Genomic DNA, 22,111 nt, shown 5'->3' with positions numbered 1-22,111 from the left:
TGTTATTTAAGAAAACTTCCGAGCTCTTCCATGGAAGAAAAATTGAAATTAACCCAAAACTAAATGGAAAGATTTAATTGCACCTCCTTTGGTCCAGATCTGGGCATCACCTGTCAGGGAATGCAAAAGGACTTATGTTATCATACACTGCCTTATAAAAAAATCAAACTTGTGCCCAAAACTTGCAACTTGACACATACAAATCCCAGTTGTCCTTAACGAAGCACTGTGTGTTCACTGAATTCTTTGCTGCATCAATAAATCATGTACAGTTCTCTTCCTGAATACAAATAGGCATGTCCTATGCACAGAAGCCACCATTACAGCTTATCCAATGCATCAGTCCATGAATCCATGTACATGCTCACGAGTATGAAAGCCAGGATCATTTTTCAAGACCATACATGACCTGGACAGTGTCATTAAGAGGGCTTGAGTAACCTGGTGTCACACACCCAACCAAGTTAGAAGCATGCAAAGAGATTACTCACCTCAAGCACAAGAAAAGCATAAAGGCAACTATAAGGGCCCCTACTGATATACAGTGCCCCAGGTAGTTTATGATGAGAGCAATCTTGTAATGGAGCGCATACTTCCTCTGGAGGTAAAGAGATAACATGATTAAATCAGCATGACTCTCTAAGCACTGACATTAAGGAACAGTTAATCAGTTTAGGAAACAGTAATTACTTTTCTTGACTTTAAAATTATATAATAGCCCCAGGGCTGATGCCTATGTATAAGCCAAACATGCTGCCCAGGCACAGAAGCGTAGGCTTGGTTTCATTTCAGTTTGGGATTTGTTGACATTTTGTTACAAATCTCAGCAAAAAAGGGTGCTGTCCCCCCCTTTTTTTAAATCTGATTTCCTCAGGATTTCTTATTTTTATTATTACATTATTTTAAAACTTTGTAATTTTAAGGTGACAAAGATACCAAAGACACATCTTCTCACTGTCAAAAGTTATAATAAATTATTTTGTTTAGGAAAGTGCATGGTTTTAATGAGCCAAGTTATGCTACTCTCCTACTCAAATGGCTTGGTTTTCATACAAAAATGAAACAGTTGTCAGTAAGAATAAATAATAAGTGCTTTCCATATTCTGAAGTACATTCCTTGCAAGCTATGATTCTTATCTTTCAAATTGAGGGCAGAATCAATGTAGACTGAAAGAGCTGGAATAATCTTGTAGTGTCCTTTCAGTTTTGAGAGAACCTGACAAACCAGAGATCCTGTTGGTTTTAGCAGTGACTCAAGTGTGTGGTGAAACTTCACATATTAGTATCTATTTCCTAGGATGCTCTGGAAATTATTGGTAGGTGCTTGATCCTGTAAACAAAAGATTAAGTGCAAAAATGCTCCCACCTAAATCGGTGAACTTAAGTGATGTGACCAAAATTTGACCTTGAAGTAACTGGAACATTCTTTATTGGTGGGCTGCTGTTGGCTTCAGAGAAAAGAGAAGCATCTCCTCTCTGCCTGATGGATAGGAATAAGTAGAAAAACACTATTCAGATAAGTACTGAAGCTGGTAAAAAATTGACAGAGGTTTGATACTTGAAGAAAAATCCCCCTGAAAAAAGTTTTGTTTTATTTCCTTTTTAATTAGTTTTAGCATTTGTTTATTTTCAGGTTAAGCAGATCTTTCCCCACTTTCGGATGTTGTCCTCCTTCAGAAGAATGAGACCTTTGAAAACTAACCACATAAAATTGTGGTTCCTTTTTTGTTTTTTTTTTTTCCTAATAATTTCCCTTAACATTTTATTCCAGTCAATGGAATTTGTCAGTGAATGAATATTTGGATGAAACTACCACCAGCAGCTGTAGTTAATTTGTTCCATTGTTTTGTGAAGATAGCATCTTCCAGCACTTTGCCAGAGAGCAAGCAAGCGATCTTGGAATAATTTCTGTGATGAAACCTGCCTATATCTTGAGCACATGTGGTAATGTGCTGTTTCTGGACAGAACTCAACTACGCAAGGTATTTTTAAGTCTATTATAAAACCCCCTAAAATAAACTTTCCATGCACAGGCCTATTTTCTGAAGGAAAAAAAAAAACAACCAAAAAACCCCAAACTAAACAATAACCAAACCTACAAGATCTGAATTCTCCACTCAGTTCTGTTAAATCTTAAGTCACAGACATCTAAAGGGGAAGTAAACATGCTTGACCTGATGTGCCTTCGTGAAACACAATGTTGTAATGTACAGCTAGTGCCCTGGCAACCTGCTTTACTTCTTTATTTTCCCATCCAGGTCATAGAATCACAGAATGTCTCAAGTTGGAAGGGACCTACATAAGCAACATTGAGTCGAACTCTCTGCTTCTCACAGGACTACTAAAACTAAACCATATGACTGTCATCCAGAATTGCTTGCATAATGCCAGAAATCTTCTGGAGGATGACAATGTTTCTCCCGGGCTAAGGAGCCTGCTCTTTGAATCTGACCCTTCAGCTCCCTCCTTTGGCTCCTAACCACTATTTCAACTTCACTCAAATTTTAAGAAGGTATGGTTCACAACACAAGAAAATGAATGGGAAAATAATATAATTAAGCTCCCCTTTGACACACTTATGCTAAAGGAAAAACAGACACAACTTTCATTTTTTCTGTTGCTGACACTAACAAGGTTTCCTGAAGACAAACTCAAATACCATAGAAACAAGAACTGCCTCGATGCCTCTGAAAAACTAAGCAGTTAGGGCGGCAAGATCACTTTCCACCAGCCTACGTGCAATCTGCATCTCTGGTAGAACTGGAGACAACACCTTCAGGGCTGAAAACCACATGCCCAGAATCAGTCATGTAGTGGCCAAAGCTCAGTTCATGCAAACTACTTGCATAACTCTTTGTCTCACCCTCTTGTACACCAATACATTTGAAATGGCAACAACCTTTTACTGTCACACAATACCTTTGCTTTCAGGAAGGTGTATCACTTCACTAAAATGTAGGTTTAAGTCCTGTTCAGGCTTAGGAGGAGGGTCATTACATTAGAAAGCAGATAGAAAAGCAGTAATAACCTTACTCTTGGACCACAGTAGGACACATCATTGAAGTTCTCCTCCATGCCATACCTTACGCATGACAATCGTGTTATATCAGGCAGCACAGAGTTATCCTCCAGCCAGCTTCTACTAGGTAAACTGAGGAAACCCAGCTTTATGTCTACCTGCACCAGCTTTGAAAATCTAAAGCACACTGGGCTCCCTACAGCCAGATTTCAGGCTAATGATGGAGTCATCCTGCCTAGAGGACTTTTTCCCTTTGCTTCGGCTAGGACATGACTGTTCACCTGTTCAAACCTAATCAGCCAGTTATTTGAGCTAATAACCGCATAATGACAGCACTCTTAGCTCTCCAGATGACAAGGATCTTCCTCCTTCTAACAGAACTTCCTGACCTGTCCTGCCAGTGTTTACAGGTCATGCCTTCCTGTGAGGCTCTGCACTCCATTTCCAGATCAGTCACTTCAGATTTCTTCCTGTTGTCAGAATGATCTCACCACCAGAAGAGTTTTAAAGCACCATATCTCTTTCCAAAAATTTTCAGAAGCAACTGGAAACTATCTTTGTCACCCAGGATTCCTCTGAGTTCACTGCTTTCCTGCTCCTTGCCAGCTGGAAGCTGGCTATCTGTGGCTAATGTGACTGTGCTCCTAAGTAGGATACATTAACTTAAGCCCAGCATGGTGCTAACTCAGCTACACAGCTTGAAGCCACCTCAGAACATTAGGAGAACCAAATTCATATACAGATGCCACAGACCACATAGACAAGACCAAAGAACCTAATTTATAGCTGTTTTTGGAGGCTAAGATATATTTGTTACTGCCTGAGACTTCTCCTTCTAAAAAGAACACAGATTTGTGCCAGGTGCAGTAAAGGTTCCTTTGACACAGGAGCTTGTAGGCTGAACAGCAGCTTTCCATTTGTCACACATTATGCAATCACACAACAAGTTGGATCAAAATGATTTCTGTACCTGATTCCAGTACCTGGAGAAGGAGCTAACTGGTTGTTCGAAGGATGGGATTCAGTCTGTCATTAGGACATCTACATTTGGGTATGTACCCAATATCTGAACTAATATGTGAAGCAAAGGCTAGAAATAGTTACATACACAGAGGCACCTATTGCCCTTTGAAGTGCACTCAGGAAACTGCTTAGTTGCTCCTGCTGACTGACCTCCAATTGCTGCTGCTGCTGAAGAACACGAGTATTCCAGAAGGCTTGTGTCACACCTGCCAGATGCACAGAGACACACACTAGAGCATTTTAAACTACACTGTCTAACTACATTCCTAGCCAAAGTGGGAACCCAGGGCCCAAGCAGTCCCATAGCACAGCTTTATCAGCTACTGCCACAGGTCTTGACCACAAATAAAGCAACGATGTGCTAATGTAACTCAGTGAATGCATGCTACAGGACTTTATGTCCCCCAAGACTTGACCCACAACTGAAAACTGAAATTTCCCTTGCTACATTACCAATGCTATAGAATCATAGAATAGTTAGGGTGGGAAAGGACCTTAAGATTACCTAGTTCCAACCCCCCTGCTATGGGCAGGGACACCTCACACTAAACCATATTACCTAAGGCCTCGTCCAACCTGGTCTTGAACACTGCCAGGGATGGAGCATTCACAGCCTCCTTGGGCAACCTGTTCCAGTGCCTCACCACCCTAACAGGAAAGATATATCCAATATATCCTCCAACCTAAACTTCCCCTGTTTAAGTTTTAACCCATTACCCCTTATCCTATCACTACAGTCCCTAATGAAGAGTCCCCCCTAGCATCCCTATAGGCCCCCTTCAGATACTGGAAGGCTGCTATGAGGTCTCCACGCAGCCTTCTCTTCTCCAGGCTGAACAGCCCCAACTTTCTCAGCCTATCTTCATACAGGAGGCGCTCCAGTCCCCTGATCATCCTTGTGGCCCTTCTCTGGACTTATTCCAAAAGTTCCATGTCGTTTTTATGTTGAGGACACCAGAACTGCACACAATACGTGATAAACCATGTAGCCTTGGACATGGGGTTGGTCTTGAGAAGTCCTGTTCCTGTCCCAGATATCAATCACTGCATTTGAAGTCAAACCATGTATTTCTTTAGTACTCTGCCTGTGAGTGCTAAAGAACTGAAAGTAGTGTTGTTTTCTGTTAAAAACAAACATGAAACACAGGGCATACCTCCTGGCTGATGCTTAGCATCTACTAGGAAGAGTCAATAAATAACAATGGACCCACATGCGTGCTTGTATCTCACCTTTAATCAAAATGAAAGATTAGGAAATCTTGAAGGAGTTTTCTTTTTCTGTCTTTTTTCTTTTTTGGATCACAAAGCAAGCCAAATATTTATCCATAACACCGAGCATTATGTAGAGATTTAAAAAATATTCACAAATATTAATATTTGCAAAGCTTGTTGCAAATCTTTAAACATCTAAGAAATTAGATTTTAAGCTTTTGCAAACAAGGGTGGGGGAACATCTGTACTTTTACCTGCTTAAGGAACATGCTATTTAAAGAGTTTTAATCTATCACCATAGCTGCAACGTTTTTAAAAGAAAAACAGAGTAAAGGAACTAATCCTGTCCTCTAGTCACAACACTTCTCCAGCCTCTTCAAATAAAACTCGTCTGTATTTGCTTCTGCAGAGATAGCAACTGTTTGAGTCGTGCAGACAAACACATAGAGACTGTCATTAAAACACAGTAGCATTTTCCTAAGCTGGTACAGCAGACTGCTACCATCAGGCTCAGGCTTCCCATACCAGTTAAAGCACATGGAAGATTTTCACCCATCTCTGTTCCCCGTTCTACAAATCAGCAATAGCTGCTACACACACCCCATCTTGCTCATTTTTTAGAGGGTGGTTTCAGAAATGCACACCCATTTCAGTCAGAGATGGTCTGACACCATGGTCTGCTGTTTTGCTCAACCGCAACCACATTTTCACTCCCCTTGCTTGTGCTGTCCCCAGCACTGTTGCAATAATGCAATAAGATAGATAGTTTAGGAAACTGATACATCTGAAAAATGATCCATCAAAAAGTTTTTAATTCTAAGTGGGAAAGAAATGTAAGGAGGGGCAGCACTGGGGTGGTCTCAACTTAGATCAGCTGAAACTGCCATGGGAGCCTCTCCACTACACTATACCACCTTGAACATGTATCAGCCCACCTGGATGGCAGTCATGTACTGGTACATTTTTTCTTACTTTCTAGAAGCCTCTAGTAATAGGGGGTGGGAGGTGGCCTACCACCAAATTGTCAGTGGGCATGAACAGGCCCTCCTCAGCAGCTGGTGTGTAGTTATCTGTTTTTTGATCCACTTGTCAAAGCCCACATTCAGCAACAACATGGATCTTACAGGATGGATGCTGGGCCACAGCCAAAGCACATTATTACTGCTTTGAGTACAGCACTAGTCCAGATAGTTCCCAAGTACCAAATCTGGATTAGCTCTGCAAGCAGTATTCAGCAGGTTAAGTCTTCCTCCTCTCCATTTGGAGCTGGCATGGTACAACTCTAATGACAGAACGAGTCATTAACATAAACATAAACATGCCTGAGTTGCTGGGCTCCACCCTGGTTCTTGGAGGGGAAAGTCACTCCTGGCAGGGAGGTAGCACAGAGCCCATGTGTGCTTATGTCCCACCATAGCACTCAAAACAGGAGAAAGAGAACATGGCATGAGGGCTTGAAGGTTTAAACTGTGTGAGGACTAATGTTCATGATGCCTCCAAGAAAAGCTAAGACATTTGACAAGAAAGGGACTTTGCATAATTGCTTCCAGCCTTTCTGAAGTAGTTTAACCTTATATGCTAATTTCATTCTGTAAACTCCTATATAATGCAAGACTAGCTCAATCTTTTAACAGACATCTAGGACCTGTGCCTGTTTTTTTATGTATTTTTCTTTTGCTGTGCTGTTACATATTTGCTGAAGGAAAAATGTTATTGAGATCTGGAGAGGCAAGTTGTTGATGAGACCTCAGAACTGGTACAGGGTGGAATCAGCTCGTGAAAGCTTGTTTTTCAGTGCCAAAGAAGCTTTTGGCCTTATTATTACTAACATTTACTGTAGCAGCTGTAGGCTTTGAAAAAAGATAGGAGGTATCTGCATAAGCACACATCATCAGGGATAGAGTGTAATACAGCACCATTTTTTAAAAACCATGTGATTAGGGGATATGGAAAGAGGATAAGTGTTTTGCCTGAATTCACAGAGAGGATTTTTTTGCACAGATAGAAATGGAATCAGCCTCAGAAATCCCAAATTAGTAGGTTAACCTTAAACTTAGCTTTGCATTCATGTATGCTGTGAAATGTCATTAAGATGAATGAAGAGAAAAATACAGACCTTGTCATCCAGAATAGGCTCACACTGAGAGTAGTTTATCTTGGAAGCCCATGTCCCATTGCCCAAGCATTCTCTGTAGGCATTTCCTGGTACAGACCAAAATAAAAGAGAGATGAACACTCTGTGCTGATCTTTACAGTCTAGCAATTTCATAGATTATAAGAAAATGTTAACAGAACAGATTATTTATGAGGCAAATCAACTTATCCCACCTCTGTGAGGATTAGAATAGCCTGCTGAGGAGAGCAGAAATAAAAGACCTAAACACATCTAGATACAACAAGTATTCAAGATACTTACTGATAAAGTTTTCTTACAGCATATGGGTTCAGAAGACAGCAAAGCTGTGAGTATAATTTTGCAAGAGAAAGCTCAATGTGATAGTTTTTTAAAAAGCAGTTAAATTTTGTATTAAAAATGAGCAGAAATATTTAGGTCTTTAGTGCACCATGTAGGTGAATGGTATGTGTATGGTGAAGTTACTGCTCTACTCCCCTCTCATTTATAAACTGTAACTATAAGAAACAATCCAGGAAATACTGATTTTCTAGAGTCTTCCTATTCAACGACATTATGGGTAAGACTTCTGTGAAGAACCTGAAGGAGCAAGATAACCACACTGCCCAGCCCTGGGTGGGCAGGTGGGGAAGGCCACACAATGTCTCTGGAAAGTTTTCAGGAACTGGTACACCTAGGTTAGGAGGTGTTCACCCATTTTCTGTGAAAAACAAATCTCTTCTGATGTTCTTCCAATGTGCCAGCTCTCCCATAATATAAGTAAGTTACTTTACAAACTACTGTACTGAAGCAGAGGGATTTCACGTCCAATTGCAACGTCACCCTGAGGAACTCTGGGAGTGGCATGTAGAAATACTTGGGGGGAGGAGGGGAATTCAGTTTTTCACAAGCACTCCTCTTTATCCCAAGGAATTCAGAGAGAAAACTATACAGCACTGCTGTACAAACTACCTTCCTGCACTCATCAAAAGTACATCTAGTCCCAAGCAACAGGGTTACTTCCATGCTTATTTTGAACTGTATCTTAGAAACAAGAGAATTAAAATAAAACAGGAAATTCAGAAAGATCCCCAAAGGACACATACAGGCAACTTCCTAGTGAGCTCTTCCTGATGTGCTTGCTGCCCTTTACCCAACTTCTTCTTGGGCCTTTGCCATGGTCATTCAGTGCTAGCTCAGTACCAATCATCAGGAAAATAGGATGTCAAATAAAAGCATCATATTGAATGTTTCTGAAAGTGCTGTTGACAACAATCTTTGAAAAAGGTAAAAATAGTTTTGAAAAGGTGCTTTTGTCTTGGGACACATGAAGGAAAGTCCACATGGAAAGTAACAAGTAACAGTTCACCTAGATGCTCCAGATTATACCATATCCATACAGATTGATGAATTTTATACTGATGCTGTCTATTTGCATTTTTTCACTCTTTCTTTTTGGAGTGACAAGGCCAAAATAATAAAATAAAGTGACTGGTAACATATGAACTACAGGAACTCATGCTAGATGTTAGGGACTTCAGTTTCCATTTCTGTCACTAGTTTACAAATTCACACATTTCCCTCTCTTTATTACTGGAAAATCAGGTATAAACTGCCATTTCCATGCTATTTTTCTCATGCAATTTTGCCCTGAAGGGTAAGCAGATTACTAGATTTCTTCCCTCACTCTTTTGTTAACTATTATTCAGTATTTCAAGCTAAATGCATGTCAGAGAATCTTTTACTCTCTTTCTCTAAGAACAGGTCTGAGTGGGATTCAGGTGGCTGGATCTGAGCTCCATCCCTAAAAGCCCTTGTATTTGGCCAGTGCTGAAGATCTTTGTGCCAAATGGCTGCTGATTTTGGTCTCTGTAGCATGTCTGACTCTCCAGACAGAGTGGGAAACTTTGGTGCTTAGTCATATGTTGAATACCACTTCCAGGATAGTGATTATATGAAACTCTTATTTTATTCATTCTGACTCTTCCTTTCCCTCCCCATATCTTTCCAGCTCAAGTGTGGAGACCATAAACACAGTCAACACTTAAAATGTACAACTGGGACTACATCAGTACCTGAGAGGGAGAGGTGCATTTGAATCAAGCACTTAAGTTATCCATGTAAAAGGAAAATCACTCTTTTTTTTCTGATTTCTCTCTAGATGAGAAATTGACAGAAAGTGAAAATAGCTTGAAGTTGGGTGAAAGAGAGGGGGAGTGTCAAAACTAAGGAAACAAGACCCATTTGATACCAAAGCTCTCTTCAAAGAATTCTTGTAGTTGAGAAAGAAAGTAAATTTTAGGAGTGCTCCCCTTATCCACACTAACTTTTTCTTCTGCTCTTTTCTTTGTTATTTTTATTTAGTACAGAAATGGAAGCATAACCTGTGTCCATGACTTCTGGAAAATGACCTGTCAGGACCATGGCAGGGCTGTGAACCATCACAAACCATGTATTTTCCTTACGACACCCTGGTGCCTCTGTCATCTGCACCACATCTTCCTTGCTCATTATAGCCTTCTTTTAAGAAAAAGATGTTCTTCATTTTTATTACCCAGAACAAGTATTAGATCATGATCAAAAAAAGCAAGACCGAATTTCATGAATGCTATTCATTTGCACCTCTATTTTGATACGTAACCTTTCCACTTAGAATACCAGAAGCCATAAAATGTGCCTCTGAGCTCTCCTTCAGGAATCCTATACAATATGCACATCAAAGTAGTTACTTGAGAAACAGTGATCTAGGTTTACAAGCTGTCTCACCAGAGCTCTTACATGGTGAATATGTGAACAAGAGGAGGATAAAAATTAAACTCTAAGTTTCTCTAGTCTAGCGTCTCCTCCAGTATCAGCCACTTCTTGGAAACAAAAGCAGCAAGTAGACCTGACTTCTGGGAATGTCTCATTCCAAACATTAGTAATCATAAGTAATTTATAACCTAAAGCAAAGGTCTTCTTTTTTCCAAATGCCTTACAGCATTAGTTCTAGCAGCCACTTGGAAAGAAGCTTCTGGTCATACTGAATATATTTTCACATATCTATTTTAACATAATACAGATATCTTACACAGTGCTTTAAAGAAGAATAGAATCATGATTTAGTGAGAGGGGTAATATCAGAGGGTGAGAGTCACTGCAGGCACCTGCAAGAAAAGCTTTTGTTTATACACAGATGAATCCCAAGGCACAGGGTAAGTTTAGCATTTCTTGAGCACACTGGGCCAATCACATATGCACTGGACAGAGGCTCGCTGCATTCAGAGGCAGTCATGGAATCACAGAATACTAGGTTGGAAAGGACGTCAAGACATCTGGTCCAACCTTTCTAGGCAAAGCATGACCTAGACTTAGATGTCCCTGCACCCTGTCCAGCTGCATCTTAAAAGTGTCCAGTGCTGGTGAAACCACCACTTCCCTGGGGAGATTATTCCAATGACAGATTGTTCTCAAAGTGAGAAATTTTACTCATGAGAAGGAAAGTCACATCTGGTATGTGCTGAACTTCCCGTGTGTGGTTGTATATCTCTGCACAGAAGACCTCAGATAAATCAATGGCAACCTCAAATAATTACCATGTTCTTTTTCATAGCAGTGAACAGCTGCTTCATAGCATCCCTACTTACTGTCAAAGCAACACAATGAAGATGAAGAAGTAACAGACTGGACTCAGTGACAGGCTGAGTCACTGGAACATGCAGAGTTGTAGCAGTGATCAAAGCAGCAGAGAGATGCCAAAAAGATGACAGAGACATTGGTTTTATGAAAGACAGCAATAGAAGGTATATGTCCCCCAGCTTCAGAGTATGTAAAGGAAGAGAAGAGGGAAACCAACAGTTGGTGATCTCACTAAGAGAATTCTATGATCTCTTCTGTGATTGAACATGCTGAAGAATATTCTTTCTCACCCAGTTTTCCAATGAGAACAGGGCTTAATGTGCTTTGTGTTAGAAGCATTCTTGCCCTTTGCTTTAAAGCACTGTGTGCAGAAAGAAACTGGATCAAGTTCAGCTTTTATTAATGACTGTCATGAAAAATAGAGAGAAAATGGAAGAGTTATGATGGAGAACTCCACTGTAGAAACAATGATCACCCAGGAAGAAAAGAACACTTAAATGATCTTTCTAGGGCAACAATAGCTAGTAAAAGCTACTAGCAGCATTCCTTTTCTTCCTAGATAAACAATAAAAAAAAAAAGGTGACAATTTTAATTTTCTTAGACAAATGGCACAGTGAAGAATTCAGTATGCTTTCTATTCTTACAATTTCTCCTTCCTTACTGATTTCACTCTAAAGAACAAATATACAAATAGAGATTTTTGGTGGTTATAACTTGTGGTTATTTGTTCTGTGTGTGCACCTGCACTTGTATAATACAACTGTACCAGCAGATTTAATCTCTATGCAAGTGAACAGTAAGCAGTAGATGACTCATGATGATACAGGCAACACACAGACATTATATACATAGATTTTGACACATCACCCAATACTCACTTCTTTGCTTCAGTCTATGGCCTCTTCTTTGACTTTGAAAATGTTGATTCTCTTTTGTTGTAGATTATTAGCAACATTTATGGCTCTTGACTGCTTCTGCTTAACCATCAGTTCAGGGGACAGGCAAAGAGGTAATAGGGAACTCTCTGAATAGAAAGCAATATGCAGTAGGGCTCGGACTGTCACTCAGGTTGCTAGCTTCCAGAAAATGTATTTCATCCCCTCCAGGCCAGCCAGCATAACATATGCATTTTCATATTTCCTCTAAGGGTTGATTCAGTCATGCTAATCACAGTCATATGCTATCAATAAAGCAAATGACATCAATGGCAGTATTCCCAGAGTCAAATGCAGCAATTAAGAGTCTCTCAGACAGTGTACTGCGCTGCTTCGTAGTGGTGGCTGCTGTGACAGGTCTTAATTCTACAGCCATTTCAGCTCCATACACAATATAGATGCACATATTCAAAGACTACAGAAGTACCAATATTTGCAGTTCTCATGGGCTCTAAAATTATGAAAAAGGGATCTCCCTTTCTGAAACAAAACTTTGTATCACGTCACAGAAAGGTAGGTAAAAGATCTGAGCATAACTCTAACAAAGCACTGGCAGGAACGGAACTGAGAAACCCTGTTCCTTACAACCAGCCACCCACAGCAGGAACAGGGACTCTTCGAGGTATAAAGCTATTTTAAAAGCAATGCTTCCTGCAAAGCCCTAGTGAACAAAACCGGTTCAACCCACTTCATAAAGTCTTTGTTATAAGTCACTGTTCACTCTTAGCTTAAACAGTCCTTCAGAGTCCCTGCAGTGAGCAGGGAACTTACATCCCTGCAGATTTCACAGGGTCTTCAGAAATGACCTCCTGCTGGTAAGCACTCAGGAATGAGTGGTGTGGTGAGGATACTGTAGGTAGCAAAATGGTGCCAAATCTCCTCAACTCCAGACTATGGGAAAGGTGTGCCCAGCTCAGTCCATTTTCTTATGGCTCTTCTCTGAATAAAGCCAGAGAAACAATCAAATAACTATAGAAATGTTTTGCTCATATGTGTTTGTTGATATATACGCACATACATATACATACTGCTATATCAAACTTGATCTTTTCTTAGTGGAGTATAATCATTTAAGAACAACTGAGCAAATCCAAGATGGAGATCAAAAGTTCCTTGAACGAAGAAGAAAAATAGGGTTGCATTTATCCAAAAACTGAGCATGATATCAAAGCTCTGTCTGCTTGTCAGCAAACAATATTGTTAAGAAACCTCAGCATAGCTGTTGTTTAAATAAAGAGAACCTTTACTTAAAAATAAATGTTTTAATTATTTAAAAATAAAAAAATAATCTGGGATCAACCCAGATTTAGAATTGTATCCCCAAACACCCCATAAACCAATAATAATGGGTAACAATTCTGATCTGACATGGAAGGACATGAGAGAAGCTTGCAGAGTGGTTTTTGGTTCTTTTTGAGGGACTCTGCATGTTCAGGACAGGTGGTGTTTTATAAAGGGGGAGACATCCAAAGTGTTTACAGCTTTGTCCATAACCCTCTTCATCATCCCTGCCACTCAATACTGGTATCAAAACACTCACTCTAGGAAAATTTGCAAAGACACAAGCAATTTTTCACCAATAAGCTCAAGGACCTTCATCCCAGAACAGTAGTATGACTTTTGGCCATCTAAACTCATGTAATATTAATTCCTCCCCAGCAAGAGGAGACTTGAAACTCATCTAAAAACACCCCAGTGTTGCATCTAACCAGCAAATGAAGCAGCAACAGTCACTATTTGTCATCCCAACTGATTTTTCTGCAGGTTATAACCCACTGAATTTAGATGACTGTGGTAGGCCTTAGTATTCGGTATAACTGACTGCTTCAAAACTGCAAGTGTTTTCATGAAAATTATACTTAAGATACCAATAACACCAGACAACAAAAGTACACACGAACACAGAGCAGCTACAAAAGCTGTACTAATAGGTGTACTGAAAATTGGCCAAATGGCAAGGTCCAGAGGGCCTGATGAGGCCACCTCTGGAGAACTGTCTCCAGTTCTGGGATCCCCAGTAAAAGAGACACATGGACATACTGGAAAGAGCTTTGACAGATGGCCACATGGTGACTAAGGGACTGAAGCACCTTGCATATGGGGAAAGGCTGAGAAAGCTGGAAATGTTCAGCCTAGAGAACAAAAGGTTTAGGAGGTAATCTTATTAATGTATACAAATACCTGAAGGGAAAGTGCAAAAAGGATGGATCCATGCTCTTTTCAGTGTTGCCCAGTGACCAGAGGCCACAGGCACAAGCTGAAACACAGGAGGTTCCATCTGGACCTCAGGAAACACATTTTTACTATGAAGGTGACTGAGCACTGGAACAAGTTGTTGAGGGAGGTTGTGGAGTCTCCATCCTTGGAGATATTTAAAAACCATCTGGACAGAGTCCTGGGCAACTGGTTCTAGGTGGCCCTGTCGCAGCAGGAGGCTTGGATTAGATGAACTCCAGCTCTCCCTTCTGACCTCAACCAACCTGTGATCTGTTATTAACAGGACACTATTATCCTCTGGAACAATTTTAAAACACATCTTAGATTCAGTGCTTTACATCAGTATGAGAGGTGAAACCTTGACCTTAATTTCATTTCTAATAGCAGATGATGTTGCATTTCTGAACAGAATATGCAAAGAGGAGTATTTGATGAGTGTTTTTCATTTTTTTTAGTTTTTTTATTTTATTTTATTGACACTGTTGAAGAACATGAAGCCCTCCAGGCAGAGGTAACTCAATCTATATAGATTGACCCGGTGGCAGGCTTGTGTTTAGTCAGTAGAAGCTCATTAAAAGCATGAAAAAAGCAAGAGACTGGAGCACAGGGTAAAGGTAAGTGGATGTAATTCTCAGCAGGAAGTTAACCACATCCTTCCACACTGCACGCAGGCAGTACTCTAATGGATCTTGTCCTTGACAACTGGAACTAAGCTAGCTTTGAAAAGGATTTTAATCATCTTGCCATGTCTCATGTAGATGACTTTCTGACAAGGTTTACATTTCCAGTTGTCATTAAAATGGAAATTTGCCTTCTCTAACTATACATGCCTTCATCCTGGATCCCACACATAGAATGGCCTATAATCCTGAGACAAGTTCATCTGCTACTGGAGTGAATGGAATAAAGAGACAAATGGAAAACAAATAGTCTGTTAAGTTCTGAGCTGTGCACAGCTACGGGTATCTGACTGTTTTGAAAACCTGCTGATCTATGTTAGATGTCAGCCAAGCTGAAAGGAAGGGTCCATCAACAGAAAACCAGAACCTCCACTGAACAAACCCCCTAGAAAGCAGTTTTGAAAAGTGCATTTTGCAGTGACTATGCCAATCTCAGATAATCACAGATGCAGCAAATAACTGCAAGAGCACAGTGGGTCACTGTTGTCCATCTCCCTACCAACCGGATTTGTTCAGTGTAGATTAAAAAGTGTAAGCCCCAGGAATTTCTAGTAATTGCTTTGCAAAACCATTTCAGACAGCCTGTTAAATCTCTCCACTGGGAATGTTCTTGTTGATGTCCTAAATAACTTTTCCTCTAAGACGTCTATTAAACTCTTTTTGCCTCTGTATTGCCCTCTAACCAAGCTGAATAACTTGTCTTCTTTTCTGGGGTAGGTTAGGCCTGCATGTTTACCACAGGAAGAGTTCAACCTTGTAATTCTAGAGTATCAGCTGTAACGACTCTTGTTCAGCACATCTTACCAGTCCCTGCACTGGCTTCAGGGCACAGCAAAGTGGCTGTGGATCAGCCAGGAAATGAACCCAAATCATGGAGGTATTTATGCTAAGTTTACCAGTAGAAAAATTTAGAAAAATTCCAAGAACACAGGAGCAAGCCAAAACAAAACAATATATTCCAGCATTGAACACTGCAGCCCATATCAAGTTCCACCGCTGGACTACAGGAGGAACTTGAAATGAGTTCAATGGATTCCTTTCTTTCAGAGTGTCCTAATCAATGGGATATTGTGAGATTCTCCCAGTGTCCCTCCAAATAATCTTTATTCACTTAATGTTCAAAATAAGACACTTTGCTTCATATTAAGCAAAAATTTTTCTCTTGGGTACTTATCCATCACGATCCCCAGTAAATCCAACAGGAACTGCATGATACGAATTCCTTAGATTGGCTGCTTAGATTTCATAGAATCATAGAATAGTTAGGGTTGGAAAGGACCTTAAGATGATCTCATTTCAACCCCCCTGCCATGGGCAGGGACATCACACACTAAGCCATGTCAGATCAATGAGACAGAAAAAACCTGTGTTGCATAAAGGATACATCATTTCATGTGTATGCTATTCTTAGCCATTTTTCAAAGGCTCAGAAAACAGCAAGTCTCTCAAAATAGGGGCTGAATCATGGGGCTATAAATTATTTATGTGCCATCCTTCCTATTTGGTGGGTTTCTTCTGATGTTGCAATGACAAGCTAGAGTCGGGTAGGATTCACAATGCACCAGCACACTGGTTACTATTTCTAGAAATCGTGACAGTGGTACAATTGTAACAGCAGTCAGACATCCATGAGATTGAAAAGTCTTTCTTCACAAAGTTTATTTGTGAATGAGGGGTATTCAGGGAAAAAAAAATAAAATAGAGGAAAGAACAGTTATCCAATCAATGCTTATTACTTTGTACATTAAAAAACATCAGCCTGAAAGCCAAGCTTTCAACAAAGAGAGATTTTCGTAGATGTCTTGGTTGGTTTTTTTGCTTGTTTTTGGTGTTTCTCTTCTACATTATAGAATGATAATGCACTTACAGGAGAGTCTTGGAAGACAGATAAATAATACTTCAGGCAAGAAATAGTATCCTAGGAAAAAAAATTCTGACCTCTGCTCTGTCTAGCTCACCAACCTGATGCTTTTTCAGGCTTTCACACACATTAAAAAAAGTTTTGCTCAGGTTTCTGTTGTTTTGCTCTGCCAAGAAGTCCTAAGAGGCTTTATGAGAAGCTCAAGCAGTCTAATTATGCTCACTTTCTGAATTGATTTCCTACCTGCTAAAAACCTCAAGTGGTTCACCCAGGTCACATAAGATGTCAAAAACAAAGGCAGGAACAGAACCTTTTAGAAGTTTCTAAGCCCTGTAGACTTCTTCTGTTTAGAAAAATATATCTGGATTTCTATCCAAAGGCATACTCCATTAGGCATACCTATAATCCTGTTCACACCTTTGTGCCCTGTCTTACACAGATCCACTTCTGAACACAACTTCCCTTAGACAAGCTGAGGAGGTTTAATGCTTGCTAGACTTAAGGAGAATAAAAAGGCATCCCAGGTATACAGCTGTGTTTGTCTGTACCTCTTTATCCCTCCGTCTCCTATTTTTCACCTAAGTAAGTGCTGAGGTTCAGGAATCAACATTTATTAAGTCTTTTCCAGGCAACCCCTAGCTGCCTCCTAAAGGGACTGGATACGAACCTACTTGATGTGTTGCCCAGTTCACCGCAACCCCTACTGAGACCTGGATGTCACATGCACCTCCTACCTGGGCCAGCCAGCTGTTCCCTTGTTCTCATTTCTGATACGTGCCTCACTGCTGAGCTGTGGCTAGACATTGGGCTGTGCTTTCACTTTCTTACCAACGGCTGATTCCAGGTCCCACAGCCTGGTCTCTGTGCCCCTACCTCTTTTCTCCACACTGCCATGACTAACCTCAGTAATGTGAAGTTTCTGACTGTGATGTATCTCCACTACACTCAGCAGGTCACTCTTGCCCTAGGTTGGGCTGCCTGGCAGCAAGCATTGCCATTTTAGCACCTTAAGAAAGATCCCATAGACTGAACTGTGCAAAGCTGTCAGAAAAGCAGCTCTTTTTAACTTTGATCAATGAAATATCTGTCAACATAAAACTATACACAAAAGAAAGTCTTTCTGAATTTCCAATCACTTGCAAGTCAAGCCCACACAGTTCACTCAGGAAATACAAATACAACTCTTCATTGCTCCAGGGTTAACAAAAACTGTTCCATAAAATACACCTCTTTGATAGTGCATATTCTGTTTCTTTACAGCTTCATTTTGAATTGTGTCAGAACTCAGGTGTGGACTGTGGCAGGCAATCCCCAAAGAGTTTATTTTTCCCAAAACAATCACTCCTCAGAAGGATGACTGGGAATTATCCTGGATGCTGCTCTCTTTGTCACATCTCCTTATAGCTCCTGTTGTAACCCTGCCATTAATCATTCAACAAAAGAGGATTATTATTAATTTCTATAATTATTATTCTTATATGCCATTAATTTCCCTGGGAAACTACTTCATAGCTTGTGATTAAGGAGAATCTTCCTCTAAAATGCCAGGCTCATGCTGTTGCTGAAACAACTGAGGGAACACCAAGAAGATGGGGAGAGAGAGACAAGTGAACAGCTCACCCATATTTGATAACTTCTCAGTTAATCCTGCTTTCATAAACATGCAAGTGCACAATTTTCCCTCATACTGATTGACATGACAGAGTTTGGGCCACATTTGTCAAAAGCACTAAGAAAGGGTAAAAAGGAAAATAATCTCTCCTTTTCAGTGTCTATCATAAAGTGCTGCAGTGCCTGAAATTAAAAGTATATCCTGTCACAGCATGCAAAGTTCATAATTTGGAAAACAAATGGAGGTTACTTTCTTTTGTATGGTGTTACTGTGCTGAACTTGACATGTGAAGATGCAGGGCACGCCTGCAACCTCCCAAGGCTGTTTGCACTTTGCAGCTAATTCCTTCAGACAGCACAGATGCAAATGTGAATGCACACAGAACGCAATGGTATTCAACTCAGACCTGCATGTATTTTTAAGCAGAAAGATGCAAGAGGGAGATTAGGAAGCAATCTGTATTGAATTATTCCTCAGATTACCACCTTTTCCCTTCACTTGGTTTTCAGCACATGAAAGAAACAAGCAAACAAAAACCTCCTATTTTCATTCTAGCTGAACAGAAACCAGAGTTCATTTGACTCTCAAAAATCCTGTTGCAAAGGGCTTAACATTTCCACATACACCTACTGAAATTAATCGTTGGTGAAAGGCCATGTATCACACTAATTTTCACATTTAACATGCACAGATATCATTTTTAGTTCAGCAAGTCACAGAAACCTGGATTGCTAGAAACTAAAAGAGCACCCAAGAGCAGTCTTTCTTCATGCTTACCCTATTGTCATACTCCTTTCTACTGATAAAACTGAGCTCAAGACAAATTCTAGTGTCAAGTTGCAGGTGGTCATATGTAAGGGAAGATTATAACGTACATGCTGCTAAAGACATCTAGTAATATTTGAGATGGCCTTTGGCGTCCACTGCATCCACTCAATCCAGGCCACCCAAACAGTACTAGATTCCCAAGTTTAAGCAAGTGAATTGACCCCTAGTTATTATGGCCAGCACAGTCCAGACAGATTCAGCTGATCAGTGGCCATTTACTTTACGGTGCTGAATTGTTCTTCCATTGACTACATCTCTATTGACAACAGGGAGAACTTACTTAACCACCTGGAGCACATAAGCACCTTTGTACAGATAGCTACATTTAAGTGTCTGGGTTAAACAAAATGCTTGCCTGGATGGGCCAGTGGAGCACTCACTCCTATATGTATTTTAAAGACTTCCCTCACTTGAGTCTGGATGATGCAGTTGCTTTAAGAAACACAGGCTGTCAACCATAGTGTTCATATGGATCATGAGCAAATTACTAGGAAAAATTCTATGGTCCAGAATTTCCACCTACATGGATACCTAAAAAACACGTGAGTGAGAAAGGCGTAACCTAAGAAAGGTCTCTCACTGCTGGTTAGTCCAACAAATCACTAATTCTCCCACTGTTCTGTAGTAGTAGTGGATTTCTGTGAAACACTAAGACTGGAAGAGGAAGGTCATTACCCAGGGCTGAAGCACAATTTGATACACTAGGAGGAGATATACTACACAGAGCTATGAAACTCCCTGGCTAATCCCCTTCTGTCAGGGCACAGGCTGATAATGATGTTTGATCTTACTAGTAATTGCCTCTTATTTGAAATTCAGATTTCAATTAGTCACTTGCCATAATTACTGAACACGCAGAGAGATGGCAGTGACAATGAGAGGTGTAACTGTACTTTATTACCTGTAATAAAGCACTGTGGAATTAAGAAACACTATGATCTGATTAATTCAGTAGTAGGAGACTGAGGAAAGAAGCCCAAGGCTAGAGTTCTAGGACAAATGACTTGAGAAGACAATTTGTGCAGCCTGCTGAGGTACATAAGTCCCAGTGTGCATCCTCCCTCTGGTTTCTTCTGAGGTAAGTGGGAATGTGGGGAGGCAATGCTCTTCTCACAGAGGCTGCACTGCCTGAAATTTATTCAGGAATTTGGTGACCTTATGAAATGTCAGCTGCAATCACATAAGCAAAGCTTCATGAATGGTTCATAACGGAGCACACGGCCAGTGTTCACTGGGAATCCTGACCTGGTCCCAGAGCTTTGCAAAAATAATGAGAAAGGTGGTTGAGAAAAGAAGGAGGTGGTGGCTAGGGATGGGACTGTATTCCAAAATGCACCTATTCGTGTGGTATTTGCCTGATAAGGTTCAAATACCTTTTAACATGGAGTTTGGATGAAACCTCAGCCCAACAGCAGAGGCTGTGAGAGAAAACTGAGAGACAAGGGCCCTCAGAAGATAAGAGCAAGTCAGGAATATAAGACATCACACCTGACATAACTCCATTAGGAACCAGAACAGTTGTTTCGATTTACAGTGATTTCTTTTTTAATTTTCCTCATGTCAAACTCCTGTCCAGATCATAGATCCAGCATTTTCACTGCCTTTTAGAAAATTACAGTCTTACAGAATGATTCAGACAGATCCTGTCACACACACCTGCATGTCTTAGGATGCCTGGACAAAACCACAACATACGCTATAGTCGCCTATATGCTGTGTTTGGTTGCCAGAAAGCACCGTGTCTTCCTTAAACCTAAATATTCAGCAGGGGAGTGCAGGGAAGAAACAGACTGTCTACAAGACAGAGAAAATAAAAAAAAGGCTGGAAGCACAAGACATATGACCATGCGTCAAAGTCACAGCTGCCAACTAAACCTGGTATAACGGCATAAAAATTCCAGATGCTTCCTGGCAGGTACGAGCACATTTTGCTGAGCCACAATTCTCCTTCTAAAAATGTAACTTCAAAAAGGGAACAAAAATGGGCAAATTCTATCAATTTACGTGAAGTCAACTCGACTCTTCTTAACACAAAATCCCCCCTCATCATACTATTTTACAGGATGAGCAAAATATTCTGCCACATCAAGAGCCTGAATCTTGATTGTGGAGATGACTGCTGATATGACAGGTTATAACTAACTTGTACTCTAGGTTACCCTGCTCTTGCAGGGGGGTTGGACCAGATGATCTCTTGAGGTCCCTTCCAACCCTTGAGATTCTGTGATTCTGTGATTCTTTAGCCCTCTGTTGATTCTTTAGCCCATCACAAATCAGGTTTGTTTACATGAGAAAGTAAAGTCCCTGCAGATACCGAGAAATACAGCAGGAATTCCAAGTCTTACAGTCATATTACACCTAATAACAACGCTACACTTTCTGTTGATTGGCTCTCCCTATAAGTACCCTCCTTCTCCCACTGGGGAGCAGAATAAGTTTAAAAAGAACTTCATGAAAACACTTGGCAGGCGAAAAGCAACACCCAGCTCGTACTTCTTACATGGCCACAATGAGAAACAGGAAACTTTCATTAAAGAAATTAAAGAAGACTGGGCTTGGGCTCCAGTTTTGCCTCCTTCTCTATCAGTTTTCCCATCCTTGAAACTGGTGCCAAAAACTTTAACGAATAAATAACATAAACCACACACAGCAATTCTATGAAGAACACTGTGTCCAAAGATGTTTTATCTGGTAAAAAGGGCAGGAGGCATTAGCTGACTCCATAGGTACGCTGTGTGCTACATTGAGAATATACCTGCTTGTGACAGCTTGAATTTGAAAGTCCAATCAACTGCTTAAGCCACTCAGGGCTCCCCTTCCTATGCTTCTATGTAACTACCTCCCATGCTGTAAACACTGACACACTTGCATGTAACATGAAACATAACTCATGTGTAAATCCTTTCCTCTAGGACAGCATGTGTCAAAACTTTAAGCTAGATCAGAAACCTAAGAGAAATAATATTTCATCTAATATATGCTAGCACTGGAC

At 40.5% G+C, this 22,111-nt stretch overlaps 1 protein-coding gene across 3 annotated transcripts in view; it reads right to left on the bottom strand.

The window, feature by feature from the left end:
* The window catches only part of CRHR2 (corticotropin releasing hormone receptor 2), a 155,508-nt gene that overhangs the window by 59,355 nt on the left and 74,042 nt on the right, over positions 1–22,111 (bottom strand). For 2 of the 3 annotated variants that reach the window (XM_061354785.1, XM_061354786.1), the window contains 2 exons: positions 7,371–7,456; positions 492–598 (listed from right to left, as the gene is read on the bottom strand). In XM_061354785.1, coding sequence (XP_061210769.1) covers positions 492–598; positions 7,371–7,456 — 193 coding nt within the window. Of the gene's footprint in view, positions 1–491; positions 599–7,370; positions 7,457–22,111 lie in introns of those variants that run through there. The other variant, XM_061354788.1, reaches the window with a different exon arrangement.

Source organism: Neopsephotus bourkii, unplaced genomic scaffold (assembly GCF_033783945.1).
Source record: "Neopsephotus bourkii isolate Nb327-2 ecotype Australia unplaced genomic scaffold, CSIRO-AGI_Nbou_v1 NB_745, whole genome shotgun sequence".
NCBI lineage: Eukaryota > Metazoa > Chordata > Aves > Psittaciformes > Psittacidae > Neopsephotus > Neopsephotus bourkii.
Note: the sequence above shows the minus strand (reverse complement) of the source record. Positions and strands in the feature narration are given on the sequence as shown.